Source organism: Mustela lutreola, chromosome 15 (genome assembly GCF_030435805.1).
Source record: "Mustela lutreola isolate mMusLut2 chromosome 15, mMusLut2.pri, whole genome shotgun sequence".
Lineage (NCBI taxonomy): Eukaryota > Metazoa > Chordata > Mammalia > Carnivora > Mustelidae > Mustela > Mustela lutreola.
The window spans coordinates 59,742,000-59,761,105 of NC_081304.1; the positions used below are offsets into that span (position 1 = coordinate 59,742,000).

Consider the following 19,106-nt stretch of genomic DNA (forward strand, 5'->3'; position numbering starts at 1 on the left):
TCGGAGTCCGAGGGCTCGTGCTCCCGAAGCTTTCAGCATCGGGCACCCTTGTAGACACTTGACATCTGTAAACCAGTGCTGTCAAAGGGTTAGGTTTCCCTCCCCATCCTACGTGTGAGGAAACCGAGACACAGAGAGCCTCCCTGACCGGAGAGACCAGGAGCCAAAGCCGTGGGCCCTTTGTGCTCAGCGAGTGCACACTTTCAATGTGATCGCCTGTAAACCTCCCCCAGGAAAGTGGCGGCGTCTGGCCGTGCCTGGCCGGCACACGCATTTTATACTGTTCGACCTAGAATCCTCTTCCTCCTTGGGACCCACCTTTCTCTGGCCAAACAAACCGGGACATTGGGTCAAACTGTGTTTATTGAACGTAAAGTCATCCCAGCCCCACGAGGAAGAAAATTTCAAGGAAAAAGGGAATAATACACGTTAAATACCCACCTGCGCGTTCGCACACACGCACGCACACACACGAGCACACGCACACGTCCAAGCTCCAACAGTGACGTGTCAAACACAGGCCCCCCAGCCCGAGTGACGCCATCAGAGGTGGTGCGGGGGGCGGGGGGGGCTCCAGGATGGGTTCTAGTAGCAGCAGCCTGTCCCCCTGCCCCCTGCCCTGCCCTGCCCTGCCCCGGGGAGCCGAGGCGCCTAGGAGGTGGGCGGCAACTCCTCCCCGCTCTGGCGCAGCCGCTTCTTGGCCCGGATCTCATTCATGGCCTCTTCGATGGAGCGCGTGTCCCTCTTGTTGGCTACAGGCACTGCGGGGTGGGAGAGGAGTGTGGGGAGGGCCCAGGAGCCCTGCTTCACAGCCTCCCCTGACCTCCCACAGCCCTGTCCCGGCCACCCGCCCCCACGGGGCCTCACCACAGCCATAGGTCTTGTTGGCCTGCAGCATGTGGGCCGCGTCCTTGGCAGCCCCCTTGCCGATGAGGTGGCTGTACTTGTCCTTGTAGTCGCTGGCGGGGCTCACTACCACGGGGCCCTGCTGGGCTGCCTCCTCCTCCTGCCGCTGGGCCAGCTCCTAGGGGTGCAAAGACGAGGCACCAGCGCTCGGGGGCCTATCCCCAACCCCTCCTGGGGCCAGGCTGCCGGGCGGAGCTCACCTTCAACTTGCGTTTCTCCTCGGCCTTCTGGGGGTCCCACTCCTCGCCACGACGGTAGGAGTCTAGCTCTTCGTCGGAGGGCGCAAACTCCTGTGGATAAAGGAACCACGGGGTCAGGCTCCACACCCACGCTGCATCCGGCCTCTCCCTCGGGGGGGGCACAGGCTGGAAAGGAAAGAGAAGGGCGGGCGCTCGGGCCTTTCACCTTTTTGAAGATCATGACATAGCGACACTCATCATCTTCCCCGAAGGAGAAGGACGTCAGGCCAGCCACTTCCACCACATCGTGTCTGGGAAGGGAGGCCAGAAGGGAGAGTCTGGAGGGCTGCCGGGGCCCAGCACCCACTTCTCAGGGGCCCTGTGGGCCTGTTCACGCCTCCCGTAGCCCAGAGACACTCACAGGATGCTCCTCTCTATCTTGTTCATCGGCTGGAACTTTTTCTTGACCTGGCCGCTGTCTTGGATGAAATCTGACACCTCTTTCTCCATCTTGGGAGACAGAAGAAGAGGACGTGATCCATGGCTCCACCCCAGGACCCCTTTCCTGACCTGCGCCAGCGGGCCTCGCCCCCTACGCCTTCCCCAGCCTCCATGCCACTGGCCTCCAGGCTTCCCACTGCACACACCTGGGAAAACCTGAGACCTCAACCTTCCAACCCTAACTTCTAGAAGTCCTCCCCGAGGCTGCCTCTGCTGGCCCAGCGGCTCACCCTTTTACGGAACTCCGCTTTCTGCTGTCTATCTTGCTCCTGCAGTTTCTTCAGCCGGGCAGCCTGCTCTGGGGGAGAGAAACAGCAGCATGAGCCCGGGGCTGCAGCGAGGGGCGGCGGCGTCTGCGAGGCCTCACAAGAGGTCTGGCATGCCCTGGGAGAGCCGGGCAAGTGTTTCTTCCCCAGACGTCCGTGCACTCACTCTGCCTGGCACAGACACTGGGACGAAGCCTGCCCTTCAAAAGCGCACACTTTAGTGGGAGTGACAAGGAGGAGAACCATGCTTGACCCCATTTCTCAGCCCCAGTGGGAAACCCGGTTCACAAGCATTTATTTCATGCCCACGACGCATGGAGACCTGAGACCACTGGGGCGCTGAGAACAGAAGCAGCACTGCCTTCCAGGAGCTTCCCATGACACTGTCTCCCCAGGAAAGGAGAAATTATTGAACTTCCTATATTCTGTAACACCCCCGATTCTCACTTGCACTGACAGGAGGGCACCGCAATAGTTGGTCTGACACCCGGCTTCTTTGGGGCTGCAGATGTCCAAGGCGAGCTGCGAGGGTGCTCCACCAGCTTGGGTCTTGGCGCCCCCCTCCCCTCTGTCCTGCCACTTGGAATCCCCTGAGCTTCCGGCCCACCCGGCCCACCCACTGCCCGGGACCACTTCCCGTTTGCCTAACCACTCCGTGCCTATGCACCTGTGGTTCCTCCTCATGCAGACCAAGACCCACCAAGAGTCTGAGCTGTCACTGCCTCCCCCAGGGCCCGAGCACGCTGGGGTCACAGATGCGCTCTAGCGTATGCCCAGAAGCGACAGTGCAACGCCTCATCTGCCTGCCTGATGGACTGGGAGCCGCTGCAGGCAGGGACCCTGTTCAGGCCCCACCAGTCGCTCTGGGTTGATGTGGCCAGGCGGCCTGGGGGCTCCCCTCTGTCTCATCTCAGAGCCGTATCCCCAGGGCCCCTATGTTGACCAGTTAGACCACTGACTGCTCTAACTGGCCTGCGGGTCTCTCCATGCGTCTGGGAAGGTGGCCTCCGACTAAGGTTAAGAACGTGAGCCAGAAACACCGCAGTTCGCCAGTCCTGGCCGGTTGACGACCCCACCGCTTCGGAACCCTGGGACCTCAGGCAAGCGACTGGACTCTGCACCTCGGCTTCCGGGTCCGGCTGCGGCCCAAAGCGCCCACGTGCTGCCCGCCTGGAGGCCTCGAACACGTTTCTCTGCCCAAAGGGGCGGGCGGCTCCCGCCCCGCTGAAGGTCCCGTCGGCCCCCGGACTACGCCTTTTGGGGGATGTCAAACTCGGGTGTGACCGCTCCGTGCGCGGTCCGGACTGCGCGCTCCCGGACGCAGGACGCGGGTCCCAGCCCGCCAGGGCCCCTAGCGCGGCCGCCCCGGTGCGCCCCGGCCCGCTCCGGGCCGCTCGGGTAACCTGGCGGGGAGGCGGCGGCCACTCGGACGGCCATGGCGCCCTCGTGTCTCCAGCGGTCAGAGGGGCCCTGCAGCACCGGGGCCCCGACGACCGCCCACGAGGGAAGGGCGGCGAGGCCGCGGGAGGGGCCGGGGAGAGCGGTAGGAGGGGCGCAGCCCGGCAGGCCCGGCCACCAATCGGAGGCGCCGAGGGCGGGGTGTGCCCGAGGAAGGTCGGGCCAGACATCGTAGGCGGACCCCGAAAGGGAGGGGGCCAATAGGGGCGAAGAGGCTGCGGTAGACCGTGCTGCGGAGCCTATCGCAAGGCGGCTGGGGTGTGGCCCGCCGACACGGCCCCCCAGCCCGCAGGCGGGCCCAGGAGCGGGTGGGAGGGGGCTGGAGGCAGCCAGCCAATCAGACCCGGACAGCGGCGGACGGGCGGGCCCGACGGCGAATTAAAGACAAGGACCGCGGAAGGCCAGTAGGAAAGAAGGCGGGAGGCTGGCGCTGGGGTCCGGGCAGCCAATCACCGGCCGCTGAGGGCAGCGGGCGGGCCGGCAGCCCTTTTAGGGACTCCGGGGGTCTCCGTAGGGGCCTGTGAGGGGTCTTTCAAGGTTGAGGAGGCGGCAGCGTCCGAAGGGGCGAGAGTGTGGCCCTGAGAACTGGGCGAGGAGAGGCGGCTGTGGATTTGGGGTCCTCACCTCGGGCCTTGCGCCGAGACTCCTGGTCCCCGACGCTGGGCGGCTTCTCCATGGAGCTCAGGATGGAGCCCAGCAGGTCCGCCATCTTGGGAGTGACTGCGGAGGGGCGGCGCGTCTTAAAGGGAAGGGCGAGGCGCCTTTAAGGCCGGAAACACGTCGGAGGCGGCACGCTCCGCGCCCCTCCCCGCCCGCCGCCGGCCCCGCCCCCCGGCGAGTGCAGACAGAGGCGGGAGGCTGGCTGGTGCAGCGGAGTTTAATGGCAGCGCGTGGACACCGAGCCCATGCACACGTAGACGTGCTCGTGGAGCCGGCCGGGCCCCGCCGCGCCGTGCTTGCTCGCGCGGCGCCTTAAATAGACTCTTCACTCTCCTCTGTATGTTACAGTATGTACAGGCCCCTTCCCCGGGCGCGCGGGGCACCGAACGACCCCGCCGCACGCCCCCCGCGGCCCGGGCCCCGCGGCCGCCGAGGGAGGGGACGCGCCGACGCGCGGGGTCGGGGTGGGGGGGCGCGCGGCGGGGGAGGGGCCGAGGCGGGCACATTCAGAGACGCGTCCAACGAATAAATAAGGCAAGTCGGGAAGGGCCGAGGCGGGCGCAGGCGGCTGGGGAGCGCGGAGAAGGGGCAGGCGGGGCTCCGGACGTCACGGCGGGAGATGCAGGGAGGCGGGGGCGCGGGTCTGCGGGGCGGGGGACGCGGAAGCGGGGTCGCGACCCATGGGGGAGACCTAGGGACGGGGACAGCTGCCGACAGGGGCTCCCCTCCCCCGGAGAGGCCTCTCCCTGTTGAGACTGCCAGAAGCGGCCCCCAGAGCGCTGGGGAAGGCGGGGCGCAGTCAGGTTGCCAGTCCGGGCTGGGGGATCCCTTCCAGCTCCTGGTTCTGCTTCAGTTCCCTCATCCTGCAGAGACAAGGGGAAGGAGTCAAGAGACCAGCGGTGGGGGGGGAGGCCCGCGGGGAGGCTGGCGCCGGCGCGTGCATGTACCCCGGGGACCGCTCCAGAGAAGGGAGCACCTGTGTCGGCAGCGCCGCAGGAATCTCATGATCTTCCGGGCTGCCTGGTCCTGCTTCTTGGTGAGGAAGGAGCCTCTGGTGGCAGAAGAAAGGATGAGGCGCCGTGGCACACCAGCACCCTCGCCCTCAGCCCCCTGACCCTCGAGGGAGACGCAGGGGCCGGATGCTGGGCTGGGAGTGGGCACAGGGTGGTGGACCTGGGCATGCAGGGCTGCGGGCAGCCGTACTTGCTACGGGCGGGCAGGCTGCCTGTGGGCCGGTGGGGAGGCCCGGGCCGCCTGCGGTAGGAGCGGTAGTGCTGCTGGATGAGCACAGCCGCCCTGCGGCTCTGCTGGAAGCGCTTCTGTTCGTAGTAGCTTCGAAACTTGCTCTGGATCAGGATGGCCGCCTGGGTCATCTTCTTATAGAGCGCAAACTGCAGACACGGAGGGGCAGGGACTGAACTGCAGGAACAGAGGCCCGAACCCCTGTGGGTCACCCCCAGGTTCAGCTGGTGTAAGCCTCTAGTCCACACGCTCGTGGGAAGCTGAATCATCACGGACAACCTCACACCCAGACCTCCAGCCTAATACCTTAAGCGCAATCCAGGTCAGCTTGTGGAGAGAGAAGGGGAGTTAGGGCTTTGGCAGGGCCGCGTGGTGGGGGTGAGGGATGGGGGTGCATGTGCACCGGGTGCCTGCGGGCCGCCGTCTGGAGACCCAGCTCTCACCTGCTTGTACTTCCGGTAGCAGCGCTGGATCACAGCCGCCGCCACCTCCTGCTGCTCCTTCAGCCTCCGGCCCTGGGGGGAGACAAGGGAGTCAGCACCGGGGCCCCCAGTGCTCACCTGACCTGTCCTGCCACTGGCCAGGAGCCCAGTCTCCCCCGGACTTGGACTGCTGTCATGCACACCCTGGGACCCCCCGGCCCACTGACCTTGTACTTTCGGAAGGCCGTCTGGATGACGCGTGCGGCCTCGTACAGTTCCCGCTGCTCGTGATCCGACAGCGTCAGCAGAGCGAAATCACTCTCCATCTTGCCGCTGGCTGAGGCAGACAGGAACTCTGCCCAGGAAGGGGCTGGAGGGACAGCCGGGCGCCCACGCTCAAAGGGCAATTCGCTGTAGGGGAACAGGGAGAGGGAGGTTACGAGGAGGGAACCATTGTGAAGGCAGAGCTTGGGCAACGGCATGGAGAGGGACCTGTTCCATCTCTTCTCAAAGGCCCTGGTGCCTGAGCTGCAGTGGAGCTGTGGCTCGGGAAAGGCTCCTTCCCTGCTCCCATCCGCCCAGGACACGTCTAGATGCTGCTCTCTCCTGAGCTGCTCACCTGGGGGGGCCTGAGCTGGGGAAATGGTCCACGTTCTCCAGGTAGCTGGCCAGCCAGGACATAGTCTCGCTGAGCCCCAGGGCCCCTGTCCGCTCCCTCGTGGATGCTCCGGCCTCGGGCAGCCCCACGAAGTCCTCTCGCTTAATCCGCTCTGGCGTGGCTTCGATGATCTGCTTGGCCAGCGAGATCATGTCTACCTGCATGAGGGAGAAGCTGCTGAGTCCCCAGCCGCCCCCACTGCCAGGTGCTCCCGCCCAGCCACAGCTGTAGCCAACGTCCACCTCCTGTCACTCCTGTCACCACCAGAGCCTGAGGCCTCGCAGGTGGCTGTCCTGGCTCCCCACTTCGCAGGTTTTTGCATTTATACTCCCTGGGCTCCTGTGTGGGTGCATGGCGGCCCTCTGTGTGGAGACGTTGTAGCAAACAGGACAGGAAGGCCCTGCTCCAGACGGGGATGCAGGAACTGAGCAGACAGAGCCCCTGGCCTTCCAGGCTGACTACCCACTGCCCCCCACTCCTGGGCAGCCCCCCATCACGCCCTCCCCATGGGCTTGGCCAGGCCCACAACCGCAGGCCCCGGAGGCCCCCTCCATGGCCCCGTGCACTGCTCTGGCCACGTGCAGCACGGTTCTCTGCCATTCCTGAAGCTGTTGGGGACTTTTGCAGCCTCTCTGGGGAAGGCACATCCCAGCTTTGAGCAGCCCAGGTGCTGCCAGCCCCCAGGATCCTTGCCGTCAACCCGTGCTGCCCTCCCTGCTCCTCTTTCCGTCGTGCTGCCCAGCATCCCCAAGGACCCCGTATCTTCGCGGATCAGCAGGGGCTGCTCCCCAGGATTTTTAAAACTGATGCCTCATGACTTCGAAGTCACAAGCTCTGAGCGGTGCTAAGCAAAGGGTTCCTGTGCCTGTCCCCAAAACAAGGGCAGCCGACCCCTTCTTCCCAGCTGAAGCCAGACACTGCTTCTGCTCTGCGGGATGCTCAGTGTCTGCGCCGCACCCCCCCCACCCCGCACCCCTCACAGCTCCGTCCATCCGCGGACGGCGGCGTACCGGGATCACGTCCACAGCTGGCAGGCCATCTGCTTCCTCAGGGGCAGCCCCACCTTCTGGGGCTGCTGGAAGAGGAGGTGGGGAGGGGGCTGGCCCGTGGGCATTGGTGGTTTCACAGTCCATGAGGAACAGGGGGACCTCGGGGCCACCGGCGGAAAGCTGGCCAGGGACAGTCTCGGAGGCTGGCAGAGGACTACCATCTGGGGCGCTGGAGTAGGCAGACGTGACGGAGAAGGTGCCCTCTGACAGCTCCGAGGGCGAGGAGATGCTGCTCAGCCCTGTGAGGGGAGGGGGAAGCCAGGGTAGGGGGCGCCCGACTGTCCTCCCACCTGCAGCCTCCTCTTAGAGAGACCAGCAACGAGCCTCACCAGTGTCAGGACTGGAGGAGGGTGGCGACAGGGCGAGCGGGGGCTCAGCTGAAGCTTCCTGTCTCTGCAGTTCCTCCAGGCAGCGGGCAAGGCGCACGTGACCCCGGGAGTGCGCCACGGACAGGGGCAGCCGGCCCAGGGAGTCGGGAATGCTCAGCGCCTGTCGGTTCCAGCGGAAGAGGAGCACCGCGGCTTCCAGGTGGCCCAGGGCACAGGCCCACATCTACAAGGGGGTGGGGAGCAGGAAGTGAGGCCTGGGGCCTCCCTGGCTGGGTCTCCTCTGTGAGACCTGTCCCCAGGCAGCGGCCCACACGTGCTCACCAGCGGGGTGCAGGAGAAGTGGTCCACATTGAGCGGGTCAGCCTCTTGCTCCAAGTCCAAACTCCCCGTCCCCACGCTCCTGGAGAATTTGGGACAGGGACACCAGAGCCCGGTCAGGGTAAGGGCAGGTGCCACGGGGAGCATGCTGTCCAGAAGCACCAAGATGGGTAGGGGGTGCTTGCAGAGACACAGGGCAGGAGGAGCCCCAACATTCAGAGTCCCAAGTAGGGGGATGGGGCCGCAGTGTTGAAATTCCCGGAGTGTGAGCCCTCTCCTGGCCCTTCTAACCACAGCGACCGCAGCTCCCTCCTGGCAGGGCTCCAGGTGGTCTGGGCCCTCCCCGGTCCCCGGCCCTGGTTGCCTCCCTGTGGCCCTGCTCACCGCCACTGGCTCAGTGTCTCGATGAGGCGTGCGTAGCCCTGGGCAGCGGCCAGGTGCAGGAGACTCATGCCACGGAAGGGGCTCCCGTGGGCCAGGCGCTCAGGGCCCCTCTGGGTGGAGCGAGGGATCATGCTCTCTACCAGGACCACCACTCGAGCCTCGAAGCCTGGCCCCTGGCCTTCATCCTGTGGAGAAGAGCCCCTTAGGCAGAGACCTGAGCATCCGGCCTCTGGCTCGGCATGGCCTGGGCCGCCCCCACCTGTCCTCTCCCCTCCCTGTCCAGGCTTCCGCCACCCAGGCCTCCCACTCCAGCTCCTGACGTTCCCCACGCCACAGCTCACTTCCTTCAGCAGCTGTGGCAGCCGGACCTCACACAGCCATGCCCGTGTGTGCCCTTCACGCTGGCTGTGGTCAGTGCTGTGCCTGCAGACGGCCCGGCCACGTCTTCAGAGACCCGGGCCCACAGGCTCTCTGTCCCCTCCCCCACCCCCACCTTCACCCCCACCCGCTTCGGATCAGAAATAGTCTGTCGTCTGTGGCCTGTCATGCCAAGAGGGCGCCCAGAATAGCCGCTCCTGCCACGGGGTGACGTCAGGGAGGAGGAGGCTGGGGACAGGAGGGACAAGCGAGTCCCACAGCAGAGCCATTTGCTCCAGGGAGACCCTCCTCGGCTTCCCACCCAGACCTCCCTCCCCACGGAGGTACCTGGATTGGAGGCGTGTCAGGACCGCGGCAGGGAGCCTGTCCGGCTGCTGCCATGTCCGCCATCCGCTTCTCCATCTGCTCCAGCCGCTCCAGAATGGACATTCGGAACTGGTTGTCTGAGGGGAAGCAGTACGGGAGGCTGAGCGGCAGGCAGGCGCAGGGGACACCTGTGCCACCACGGCTAGACCCGAGCGGTGAAGACGAGGCACCACGGTCTTTACTCTTCCCCAGAACAACAGCCCCTGGGCCCCTCGCCCTGCATACAGCCCAGCCAGGATGCAGGCCTGAAACGAGGACCTATAGCGCTACCCGCCGACCGGGCACCAGAATCTGGAACCAAAACCCCATTCCTCCAAACACAGACGGGGCAGGGGTCCCAACGTGCGGCCCCGAGCTGCCCCAGGTTGCTCACGCGTGCACACGCTCACACACCCAGCCCTCCAGGTGAGCCCTCCATCAGCTCTCCCTGCCCCAGTGTGATCTCTGTCCCCCACGCTGCGCTGAAGGACTCTGGGGCCCCTCCTGTCTGTCGTCTACTGCCCAAGTGAGCTTGGGGCTTGTGATTTAAGAAGCACCACCCCCTCCTCCCGGCCCCCCGCAGCTGTCCATAGAGAGCATGGCGGGGCTTGGAGGTGACAAAGATGGATCGCCATGTCCATTCCTCCTCTTCCTCCCCCACCCTGGGCACAAGAGCACGTGTGCGCGCGCGCACACACACACACACGCACACCCCAAGCCATATCTGTTCCTTCCTGAGATCACGTGAGGACAAGGAGGGGAGGCGGGAGGGAATGGGAGCCACAGGACAACAGGCACCCAACGGGTTGGAGGTTGGAGATGTCCTGCTTAAGAGGCAGGACAGAAAAGGCTCAGGGCCTGGAGCTGATGGCCAGGAGGAGTGTGGACGGTGAGGTGAAGGGCAGAAGGGACAGAAGAGGAGGGAGATGTGGCAAAGGAGCACTGGGAAGGAGTGGGGCAGGTGAGGGCACAGGTGCGGGGCATAGGGAAGCCCAGGGAGAGAGAAGACCCCCCAGGGGGAGATAGGGTGGTGGGGCAGGGCTTTGGCAGGGGCCCCCCAAGGCTGAGACAGCAGGGGGCAAGGGCTCCTGAGGCAAAGCAGTCCTGCGATGGAGGGGGGCGGCAGCGCAACTGAGAGAAACCCAGAGAAGGGGGACCCCCAGCTGGCCACGGGAGGGAGAACCAGGACAGGAACACGTGGGTCTCTGTGTAAGGACGTGTGCGCACATGTGTGTTTCTACAGGAAAGCGTGTTAAAGCATATTAAAGGTGAACGTCACAGAGCAGTAACGTGGTCAGTCTTCTACTTTGTGCCTGTTACCCCAGATTTCTTATTGCAAACACCTACCTCAAAGGCAGAGGCAGAAACAGAAAGGAAGTTGAAATCATGTGCCTCAGTACACGTGCAAGCTTGTGTACTCGGACCCCCACGCACACTGTTCCAGACCCCGTCCCCCCTCCCACCTCCTGGCCTGGCCTGGCTCTGTCCCATTTTTGGGGCAGAGAGGACAGGCCAAGAGCTGGGACAGAGATGGCTCCAGGATTCCCAGGGGAGGGGATGGGAGGGACAGTGGCTGCCCCTTTAGAAGCATGAAGCAGGAGCTGGGAAAAGGCCACTGGAGTCCTGGGGTGTTTAGGAGTGCGCCCCACTCCAATGCTGGGCCCCACACGGGGTACTTACCATCCAATGACAACCAGTCAAGCTGAGTACTAGGCAGTGACAGGAACCGGCGGGCTCGATACTCAAAGAGCACAGAGGCAGAAAGGGGCCCCTCCCGGCCTGCCACCTGCAGAGACACCAGCCCCACCTCATGGGCTGGGGGGGACAGGGTCAGGGACACAGTCTCTCTCCCTGGCTCCTTCTCTGGCCCCGCAAGAGAGCCGCACACGACTGTTTCACAGTCGGCTGTGCTGCACCCTTGCTGGAGGCAGAGACACCCCTGGCTGACGTGTCCTTGGTGCTACCTGGGGCCGGATTCCCATCACTCAAGAACTTAACACCTGCTGCGGGCTGGGCCCGGGGTGCCTGGGAGGCTGAGGGTCCACAGATGCCCCTGCTTAGGAAGCAGCCGGATCCCCCAAGGTCTGGGGCAGGGTCATGAGCCTGTTACCAAGATCGGGGAGAGAGAAGCAGCCACTCTCCAGCAGGGTCCAGTGAGAGCTGTGTCTGGGCTCTTCATGTCTATGGCCTTGACGAAAGCACTAGTCCCCAGACTGTGGGCTGAGAGAAGTCCCAGCACCCAGCCTCCCTGGTCTCCCTTTGCCTTTCATGCACCGCTGGACCAGGCTGTCACAATAGGACATGCTCATAGACCGCCAATCTGTCCCGTCACTCTGGTGGTCCCTGTGGTCCCAGAGCGGCAGTGACTGCTGGGTGCAGGTAAGGAGCAAAACTGGGGGCAGAAGGGCAGAGGCGAGCCTTGGCAATGATCTCTAGACCATGCTGTCCAACACGACGGGAACGTTCTGGATTGGTACTGTTCAGCAAGGCAGCATGAAGCCATGTGTGGCTACTGAACCTTCAGTATGTGTTTGCTGGGGGCGCCTAGGGGGCTCAGTGGGCTGAAGCCTCTGCCTTTGGCTTAGGTCATGATCCCAGGGTCCTGGGATCAAGCCCCGCATCAAGCTCTCTGCTCAGCGGGGAGCCTGCTTCCTCCTCTCTCTCTGCCTGCTTGTGATCTCTCTCTGTCAAATAAATAAAATCTTTTAAAAAAATCTTACAAAACAATATGAGTTTGCTGTGTTGGAGAAGCTGAATCTCACGTTTTCATTTTTTCTACTGAATTTCCATGGGCCCACGTGGCTAACCCTAACATACTGGACAGTCCAGGTCTAGGAAACAATGTCCTTTAGTCCAAGACTGATCAAGGGAGACCAATGTGTCTCCCTTCTCATGCTCCGAGACCTCCCTGCACTGGAACTAGAAACCGACTCCAAGCAACCAGAGGGCCTGGAGCGACAGTGGAGGTCCACCCGCTCAAATGCCTGACCTCCCAGGAGGGAGGCCACAGACCGGAGAAAGGAGATTTCTCCAAGACTGCCAGTCTGCTCAGGACTAGACTGCTTACGCCAGAGCCTAGACTTCTGACACACAGCCGATTCCTGTGCCTGTGTGGGGGCATGAGGCTCCCGGGCCCACAAGTCAGCCCCTACCCGGGGCACTCCCACCCCCGTACCAGGACAGTAGCAGCGTAAGACCCCGGGCTGAACAAGCGAGGCCGGCACAGCGATGTGATCGAAGACACAGGAGTAGTGCTCGGCGGCCTCTGTCCAGGGGCCTGTGATGAGCACCTTGACACCACCCTGCAGAGACAAAGCCAAGTCCTGTGACTGGAGCCCCGCTGGGCGTTCATTCACTCGTTCATTTATCCTGACTTCAGACCCCCAGGGAGCACCTGCAGTGCGGCAGGCCCTGTGCTAGATTCTGGGGTATAGGAATGGGGCAAGACCCCGAAGGGTTAGGTCAGCTAGCCTGGCCCCTCCTCCCAGCACTCCTGCTAGGAATAGGGAACTCACTGCTTCCCCCAAAGCTACCAGCTGATTGGCAGACAGTGGTCATGGGCCAAAGCCCTTGCCTTGGGCTCCCACTGTCCTCCCACCGAGGCGCCTCCTCTTGCTCTCTGGGGCAGCAGAGAGCAGAACTTCACTGCAGGGGACAGACCTTCGGCTTCCCCAAGTCCATATCAAGGGCTCTTGGGGGACTCACAGCCATACCCAGCATGTGGGGGGTGGGCACGGGGAGTCGGGGAGAGGCTCCCTGGAGAGACAAGGAAAGCAACTATGCTCTGCTCTGTCTATAGAGACAGGTGGGCTGAGAGCAAAGCCGCCATGCAGATAGGGAAACGCAGGTGGCAGCGCTGGTGAGCGGGATGGAGGATGGGCTGGGGCCCAAGGCTCACCTCCGGGTAGGACCACTCTGGGGAGAAGTCCGTGATGGTGCTAAGAGCAGGAGAGAGCTGGGCGGCTGGGGCAGGGGCGCCTGAAGCCTCGTCACTGATGAGCTCCCCCATGAGGTCTGGGAATGATGCAAGACTGAAGGGCTCCAGTTCGCTGGCCCCAGCAGCTCCTCCAAACAAGGCCTCCCCTCTACCTCCCCTGCCTGCTGGCTCCAGGGGGGCGGGTGAAGGAGGGGGTGAAGGAGGGGGTGAAGGTGCGGGTGGGGTGGCCCCCTGGGCCTTGAGCTCCTCCCCACTGCCATCATCTTGAATGAAAAAGCGGTTTCCTCTTCTCCCACCTGCTCCTGGCGGAGGAGGGGGACCCCGAGCAGCTGCCTGGGGCTCCAGGGCAGCAGCGGGCTCTAGGGCAGGGCAGGGGGTGTGGGCGGCCTCTGCCTCTGGGAAGTCTGGGTTTACCCCCTGCCCCCCTCCGTATGTCTGGCCCCTCTGGGGGCTGTTGAGAAAACGATCCGGGTCAAAGGCAGGGCTGGGAGGAGCCGGTGGGGCAGAGGCCTCTGAGCCTACAACCACAGCCAAGCTCATGGGAGGCCTAGGATCCGCCTGGGGAGCCAAGTGCCTGGCGGGCGTCAAGCCCCCGGTCCGCTGCTCCAGTCCCGTCAGGAGGAGGATGGCTGTGCCTCCTCTTGATGAACCCCCTCGAGAGGTGGGAGGGCTAGGTCTGATCTCTAGGGGTTCTGCAAAGCCAGAGGAAGAGGAGGAGGAGGAGGAAGAAGAGGAAGGGGAAGTATGTGCCTTGGGGAGCTCCGGAGGAAGAGGGGCTATCAGCGGAGGGGGCTCAGGGGGATGGGGGACTGAGGTCAGGGTTAACGCTCGGGGCTCCACTTTCGGAGAAATGATGCGGTGTTTCGTGCTGCTGCATTTGTGGGTCAGGCTTCCGGAACCTGCAGTGAAAGGGGCGGGAGGACCATGGTTCTCCACCGCCTGGACCACCCCTTCCCAGCAACCTCCATTCAGCCTCCAGGCACTGGGTCCTGCATGGGAGGTGTACTACCTCCTGTGGCCACTGGGAGGCAGGAGCGGTTGTGTCGTGTGCCCCCTGCCCCCACCCAGTTAAACAGGAGGCAGGGGCTCTGGGGAGAGAAGTTAGAGAAGCAGGTAAAGGCCTGAGGGACACAAGCACATGGCAAAAGAAGTACCAGCGAGAGATTAAGCTAAGTCTGGGCGTCAACACTCAAACTGTTGTAGCGGGGAGCTGCGAAGGACAGCAGGCAGATGGCGTCCGGGTTAGGCCTGTGTGCACCCGCCCCTCCGTCTCCGATATGTAAAAGACACGCAAACCGGCATGCAAATCCTGGCAGGACTGAGGTGCCGGAAGCGCCATGCAGCCAGGCAGGAGCACAGTCCCAGGGTCAGGGGTCACTCACCGAGGCCCCCGCTGCACAGGCAGGCGTGGGTTCGCGGCGCAGGCTTGGTGGGGTGCGTGTCCAGGATCTGCTGCACCAGCTGCTCCACAGAGAACTCCTCTGTCCCGTTCCCACAGCTCCACTTGATGCCATGAACTGGAAGACCATTGTGGGGGGCGGGGGGCGTGCTGGGGGACCTGAGCACCAGGGACTTCCGGCCAGCAGCCTCACAGCTCACCAACGTCCTCCAGCCCTTCTCCGTGACTGCAAGACCTCAGGACACGCCAGAAATCCTCACTCCCTCCGGGTAGCACCCCCAGCTCGAGGGAGCCGCTCACCCCACGCTGCTGGGTACAGAGCCCTTCTGCTCCCAAGGGCCAGCCCACGCCCCCCTGGGAGCCCCTTACACATGGGCTTCAGCTGCCCCAGCAGCTCTTCCCGGGACCACTTCAGCCACTCGCGCCGGTCGCTGCTGATGGAACAGAAGATGGGGCTGCAGCCCTTCCCACAGTCCTCCAGGGCCGGGACGTTCAAGTAGTGCACAAGCACGATGTCAGGGTTCTGGAGAACAGGAGCACACACAGGGCACGGTGGGGTCCCCGCTCTCTTCCCAGGCAGTTCCCCCCACCCTCAGGCCCTCCATCCTCCAGTACTCCCCTCCATTTCCCAAGCTCCTCCTCCCACTCAGAACCCAGTGGCCCTCAGTCCATCTCCCAGCCGCCAGCCCCCCTCACCTGCAGCAGCCAGTAGCAGCGCCGATGGAATGTGGGGACGATGGAAGAGTGAACGTAGCAGCCATAGAGACACTGCCAGGAGACAGGCTGGGGTGGGGGGAGGGCCCGTCTGCTCCCCGACTCTTCCTCTGTTCCGTCCCTTTGCAGGAAGCCCCATCTTTCCACCAGCGCCTTTTCCACCCTTGCCACCCCCACCTGCACGCCACACACACCCTCCCCATCCCAGCACTCAGCTGGGGTTGAGAGGAAGGAAGAGTGGGGCCAGGGCCTTACAAGGCGGGCCGACAGGACAGGTGGGAGGGACTGTTGCGAGGTCAGAGAGCAGGGCGAGGACACACTGGAGCAGTGATTTGGTGGGGGAAACCCCTGTGCTCCGAGGTTCAGCACTTGAACCCCTGAGGGAAACAGGCCTGGACGGCCCCCGGGGGTGCCCAAGTCCCGGAAAGCTGGCTGGTCCGAGGAGGTGGCGCATGGCTGAGGCACCCCCGGGGCTGAACCATGGGAGTGAGAAGGGAGGAGTGGCCCGGAGGGTGGGAGGAGGTGGGCCAGAGCCCGGCTGAGGACGGAGGAGAGCAGCCCGGCCACCGCTGCACGCCCGCCTCACCTCCATGCCCTGGACCTTCAGCTTCATGTGGTCCTCGCGCGTGGTCTTCCCGTCCCTCCGCTTCTTCCACAGGTAGCCGTCCTTCCGGTACTTCACCTTCTTGCGATTGTACAGGATGATGGAGCCGTTCCGAGGCCTGGCGAGGGGAGGGCTGGCCTGAGTTCCGTGGTGGGAATCCCGGGCCGGCCACTGCCTGCCTTCACAGACCCGCTCACCTTGTCTTTGGGGCACAGGACAGCCACTCGTCATGCTTCTCAAAGGTGATCAAGTAGGATGCGATCTCCTGTAGGACGAGGGGCGCTCAGCTGGGGGTCCCCGTGTAGAGGCTGGGGCAGGCCCCCCCCCAACTCCTCTGAGCTCCAGGGGCCTGTGGAGGCTCCCAGCGAGGACTGCCGCCCTCCTGGGTCCCAGGCTCCATTTCAAACACGAGTCTAATCTCTCCTTCCCTCCCTCTCAACCACAGCCGTCCAAACCCTCCATCCTCCACGCATTTGATTTTGCTTTCCAAATCCCATTTTGTCCCACTTCTTGGTTCAGAAAACCTCAGTGGCTTGACACTGCTAGGAATTCTGAATTCCTCAGCCTGAGTCCAAGCTTCTCCCAGACCAGGGACAAAGCCAGCACCCGCTCCCACTATTTACCCTTATTCTGCAGATTCTTCTCTGATCATGCCCTGAGCCGCGAGCTCCTGAGTGTTCGTGTCCCCCAGACCTGATTGCACTGCACTCATTTCTCTGAGCCTGGACACCCTAGTGATCCCACGGACCACATCCCTTCCCGGATCTCCACCAAGCCCTGCTCCCTGCCCTGGCCCTTCCTGCATCTGCAACAATCACACCCACATGTGCCCTCTTGCTGACGGTTTTCTTTTTTTTTTTTTTTTAAAGATTTTATTTATTTATTTGAGAGAGAGACAGTGAGAGAGAACATGAGTGAGGAGAAGGTCAGAGAGAGAAGCAGACTCCCCATGGAGCTGGGAGACCGATGCGGGACTCGATCCCGGGACTCCGGGATCATGACCTGAGCCGAAGGCAGTTGTCCAACCAACTGAGCCACCCAGGCGTCCCTTGCTGACGGTTTTCATCTAACAAAATACTCCAGCCGATGATGAGCGCCTAGGACACACGAAGCATCGTGTGTGTGTGTGTGTGTGTGTGTGTGTGTGTCGGGAGCGCACAGAAGGTGTGTAGCACAAAGACCGTGCCTCCAGAAGGAGCCAGCATCAACGGTGGTCAAAAGCAGAGGCTGCAGACTTCACTGAACCCCACGAGGGAGACCGTTTCCTCCTGCCAGCACAGGGGGAGCAACAACGTCTGCTCCACAGGGTTGCTGAAGGACTTAGGTCGGGGGACTTAGCGCAGCACTCAGCTTGGGAGAAGTATTCTGTTGCTGCTTGCTATCACTTTGACCCAGGCAAATGTGCTGGTGAGTGCCTCCAAGATGAGGTCCCTACACCCCTTCCGTGACTCCCAAGGAGCTTAGGGCAGTGCTCTGCATTTAGGAAGACCCCCATTCACCCTCCTCCAGCCCATGTTGCCAGGCCCTATGCCCCAAGGCTCCCTGGAAAACCTCATTTGTATTCCAGCGAAGCCGCTCTGGAGGCAGCAGTGGACAGCGAGGAAGACACTCCAGCAGCTTCTTGGGGAGAAAGATCTTCAGGCGGTGGCTGTTCTCTAGAAACAACCAGAAGGGAGGGCGCATTGTGTTGCCTCTGACACCCTTGGCAGCCCAGGGCAAAGGGCTGAATCCAAAGCACAGGGTGGGGCGGGGGTGGAGGGGAAGGACCTGGAACCAGGACAAGGAGAGCAGGGACCCAAGAATTTGACGGTCACCATAGCCAGAAGAAAGAAGGGCTGAGAACCTGGGCTGTGAACTCACCGGCAACCTCGGTGGTGTCCTTGGTATTCATGGTGAGGGTTCCAGGGGGCAAGGTCACCCCCGGCCTGAGGGGCCGGGGGGAGGGGGAGTCTGTGCTGGGAAGGGAGAGAACAAGATCATGGCAGAAGCCCCCCCCCCCCAACCCAGGATAAGAAGATTGAACTGGAAAAGTGGGGAAAAACTGGGTTGTGATGTCCGAGAAAGATGAGGCAGGGGGAAGGGGTCAGACTGAGATGTGAGTAGAGCTGGGCATGGACGAGAGGGAGAATGGAGACCCGGGTGCCAGGAGCCAGCAGGAGTGGGGAGACACCAGGGACACCACCCACAGTCATCAGGAAGAGACGGGTGGGGTGGGGGAGGGGGGAGGCTGGCAGAGCTGGCGCTTCCCAGGCCCTACACCAGGGACTCTCGGAGACCCTGGGGCTACGGTGGGGTTCGGGCCGGGGGACTGGCACTCGGGCACCTGATCCTTGGAGATTGGGTCAGCAAAGGAGAGCCTGGATGCTGAGGGAAGGGCAGGAGATCTAAGTCTGCTGGAGGGCCGGGCCTTACAAGACACACCCTGGGTTCCTCCCCAATTTGATATTTGCCGAAGGGCGGGCAGATCTGACGACTGGGCGCAACCTCCTCCCTGTCGTCCAGGTTGGTTACGGCCTGGCCGAAGCCGGGCCGGGTACCCAGGTCCCGGCTTCCCACCCACAGGACAACCCATGCTCCACCGGAGGCTCACGGCCCTCCGCACCCCTCCCCCACCAGCGCTCTGCCCAAACGCCTCCGCTTCACCGGCCTCCGGGCCCAGCGTACCCCATCCACACTCCGGCTCCAGCCCAAGCCCCCACCCTCCCGCGGGAGCAGATGGGAGCTGGAGGATGCTCTCCGCGCGGGCTCCGGGAGCCCGGCTCCGCCAGGTGTTCGCGGTGGGGGGGAGGCGGCCCGTCCGCGCGAGCTGCGCGCAGGGCAGCCGGGTCGGGGTCAGGACTCCGCCCCAGGGCGCAGGTGCGCAGTCCCGGCCCGGCAGGCTGCCAGGCTGCGGAGCGGCCCGGGCGGGGGTCCTCGGAGAAGCCCCGACGTGCGAGGGTCCGCCGCCCGCCCGCACGCAGCGGCGCTCCAGAGACGCCGCGGGACAGAGCCCGCGGGCGCGCGGCGGCGAGGGCCGGGCCGGGGCCCGGGGCGCGGGGTCCCCGGGCGGTGCGGGCGCCGCAGGTCCGCCGCGGGGCCCTGCGCGTTGCGGCGCCCCCTGCCGCGGGGGAGGAGGACGGGAGCCGGCGTGGGGGCGAGTCCGGAGGAGGGGCGGGGGTCGCCGCGCCGCGCGCCCGCAGCCGGGCCCGGAGCGGCGCCCCCTGGCGCGGGGGCGGAGAGGCGGGGAGAGGCCCCGGCTCTTACCTCCCGGGGTCCCGCGGGTGACGGCGGCAGCGGCCATTCTACCCCACACCGACCCCCCCCCCCGCGCCTGCTGACAGCAGCGTCCGACGTCACTGCGCACGGGGCGGGGCCTCC

The 19,106-nt window shown here is 64.0% G+C and overlaps 2 protein-coding genes across 9 annotated transcripts; both read right to left on the reverse strand.

Moving 5' to 3' along the window:
* Window positions 1–484: 484 nt before the first annotated feature.
* SPAG7 (sperm associated antigen 7) lies at window positions 485–4,115 on the reverse strand. Its single transcript, XM_059148288.1, has 7 exons — window positions 3,935–4,115; window positions 1,817–1,884; window positions 1,507–1,595; window positions 1,312–1,396; window positions 1,107–1,196; window positions 868–1,024; window positions 485–761 (listed from the first exon to the last, which is right to left on the reverse strand). The coding sequence occupies exons 1-7, from the start codon at window positions 4,017–4,019 to the stop codon at window positions 652–654; spliced, it is 684 nt and encodes a 227-aa protein (XP_059004271.1). The 5' UTR covers window positions 4,020–4,115; the 3' UTR covers window positions 485–651.
* A 513-nt stretch (window positions 4,116–4,628) lies between these two features.
* Window positions 4,629–19,103, reverse strand: CAMTA2 (calmodulin binding transcription activator 2). 8 transcript variants are annotated; one of them, XM_059148263.1, is made up of 23 exons: window positions 18,993–19,103; window positions 17,610–17,704; window positions 17,301–17,404; window positions 15,947–16,014; window positions 15,732–15,867; window positions 15,128–15,214; window positions 14,801–14,954; window positions 14,415–14,549; window positions 12,994–13,931; window positions 12,271–12,397; window positions 10,776–10,910; window positions 9,078–9,193; window positions 8,373–8,557; window positions 7,992–8,070; window positions 7,671–7,893; window positions 7,303–7,580; window positions 6,254–6,450; window positions 5,862–6,045; window positions 5,656–5,727; window positions 5,519–5,539; window positions 5,144–5,361; window positions 4,947–5,021; window positions 4,629–4,833 (listed from the first exon to the last, which is right to left on the reverse strand). In XM_059148263.1, the coding sequence occupies exons 2-23, from the start codon at window positions 17,638–17,640 to the stop codon at window positions 4,770–4,772; spliced, it is 3,627 nt and encodes a 1,208-aa protein (XP_059004246.1). In that variant the 5' UTR covers window positions 17,641–17,704; window positions 18,993–19,103; the 3' UTR covers window positions 4,629–4,769. The 8 variants fall into 8 exon arrangements, with proteins under 8 accessions (XP_059004246.1, XP_059004243.1, XP_059004240.1 ...); XM_059148260.1 differs by lacking the exon at window positions 18,993–19,103 and adding an exon at window positions 18,414–18,550 and having other exon boundaries at window positions 5,174–5,361; window positions 15,128–15,199; XM_059148257.1 differs by lacking the exon at window positions 18,993–19,103 and adding an exon at window positions 18,414–18,550 and having other exon boundaries at window positions 15,128–15,199.
* Between the last annotated feature and the right edge of the window lie 3 nt (window positions 19,104–19,106).

What these genes read in the sequence shown, in the direction of transcription:
- SPAG7 (XM_059148288.1), bottom strand. Translation starts at nt 4,019, where the DNA reads ATGGCGGACCTGCTGGGCTCCATCCTGAGCTCCATGGAGAAGCCGCCC. An exon ending in AAGATAGAGAGGAGCATCCT is followed by an intron (nt 1,397 to 1,506) that starts GTGAGTGTCTCT and finishes CTCCCTTCCCAG; the next exon opens with ACACGATGTGGTGGAAGTGG. An exon ending in CAACAAGACCTATGGCTGTG is followed by an intron (nt 762 to 867) that starts GTGAGGCCCCGT and finishes CCCACCCCGCAG; the next exon opens with TGCCTGTAGCCAACAAGAGG.
- CAMTA2 (XM_059148256.1), bottom strand. An exon ending in CAGCTGTGGACGTGATCCCG is followed by an intron (nt 6,451 to 7,302) that starts GTACGCCGCCGT and finishes TCCCTCATGCAG; the next exon opens with GTAGACATGATCTCGCTGGC. An exon ending in CTGCGGCGCTGCCGACACAG is followed by an intron (nt 4,834 to 4,946) that starts GTGCTCCCTTCT and finishes TTGTCTCTGCAG; the next exon opens with GATGAGGGAACTGAAGCAGA.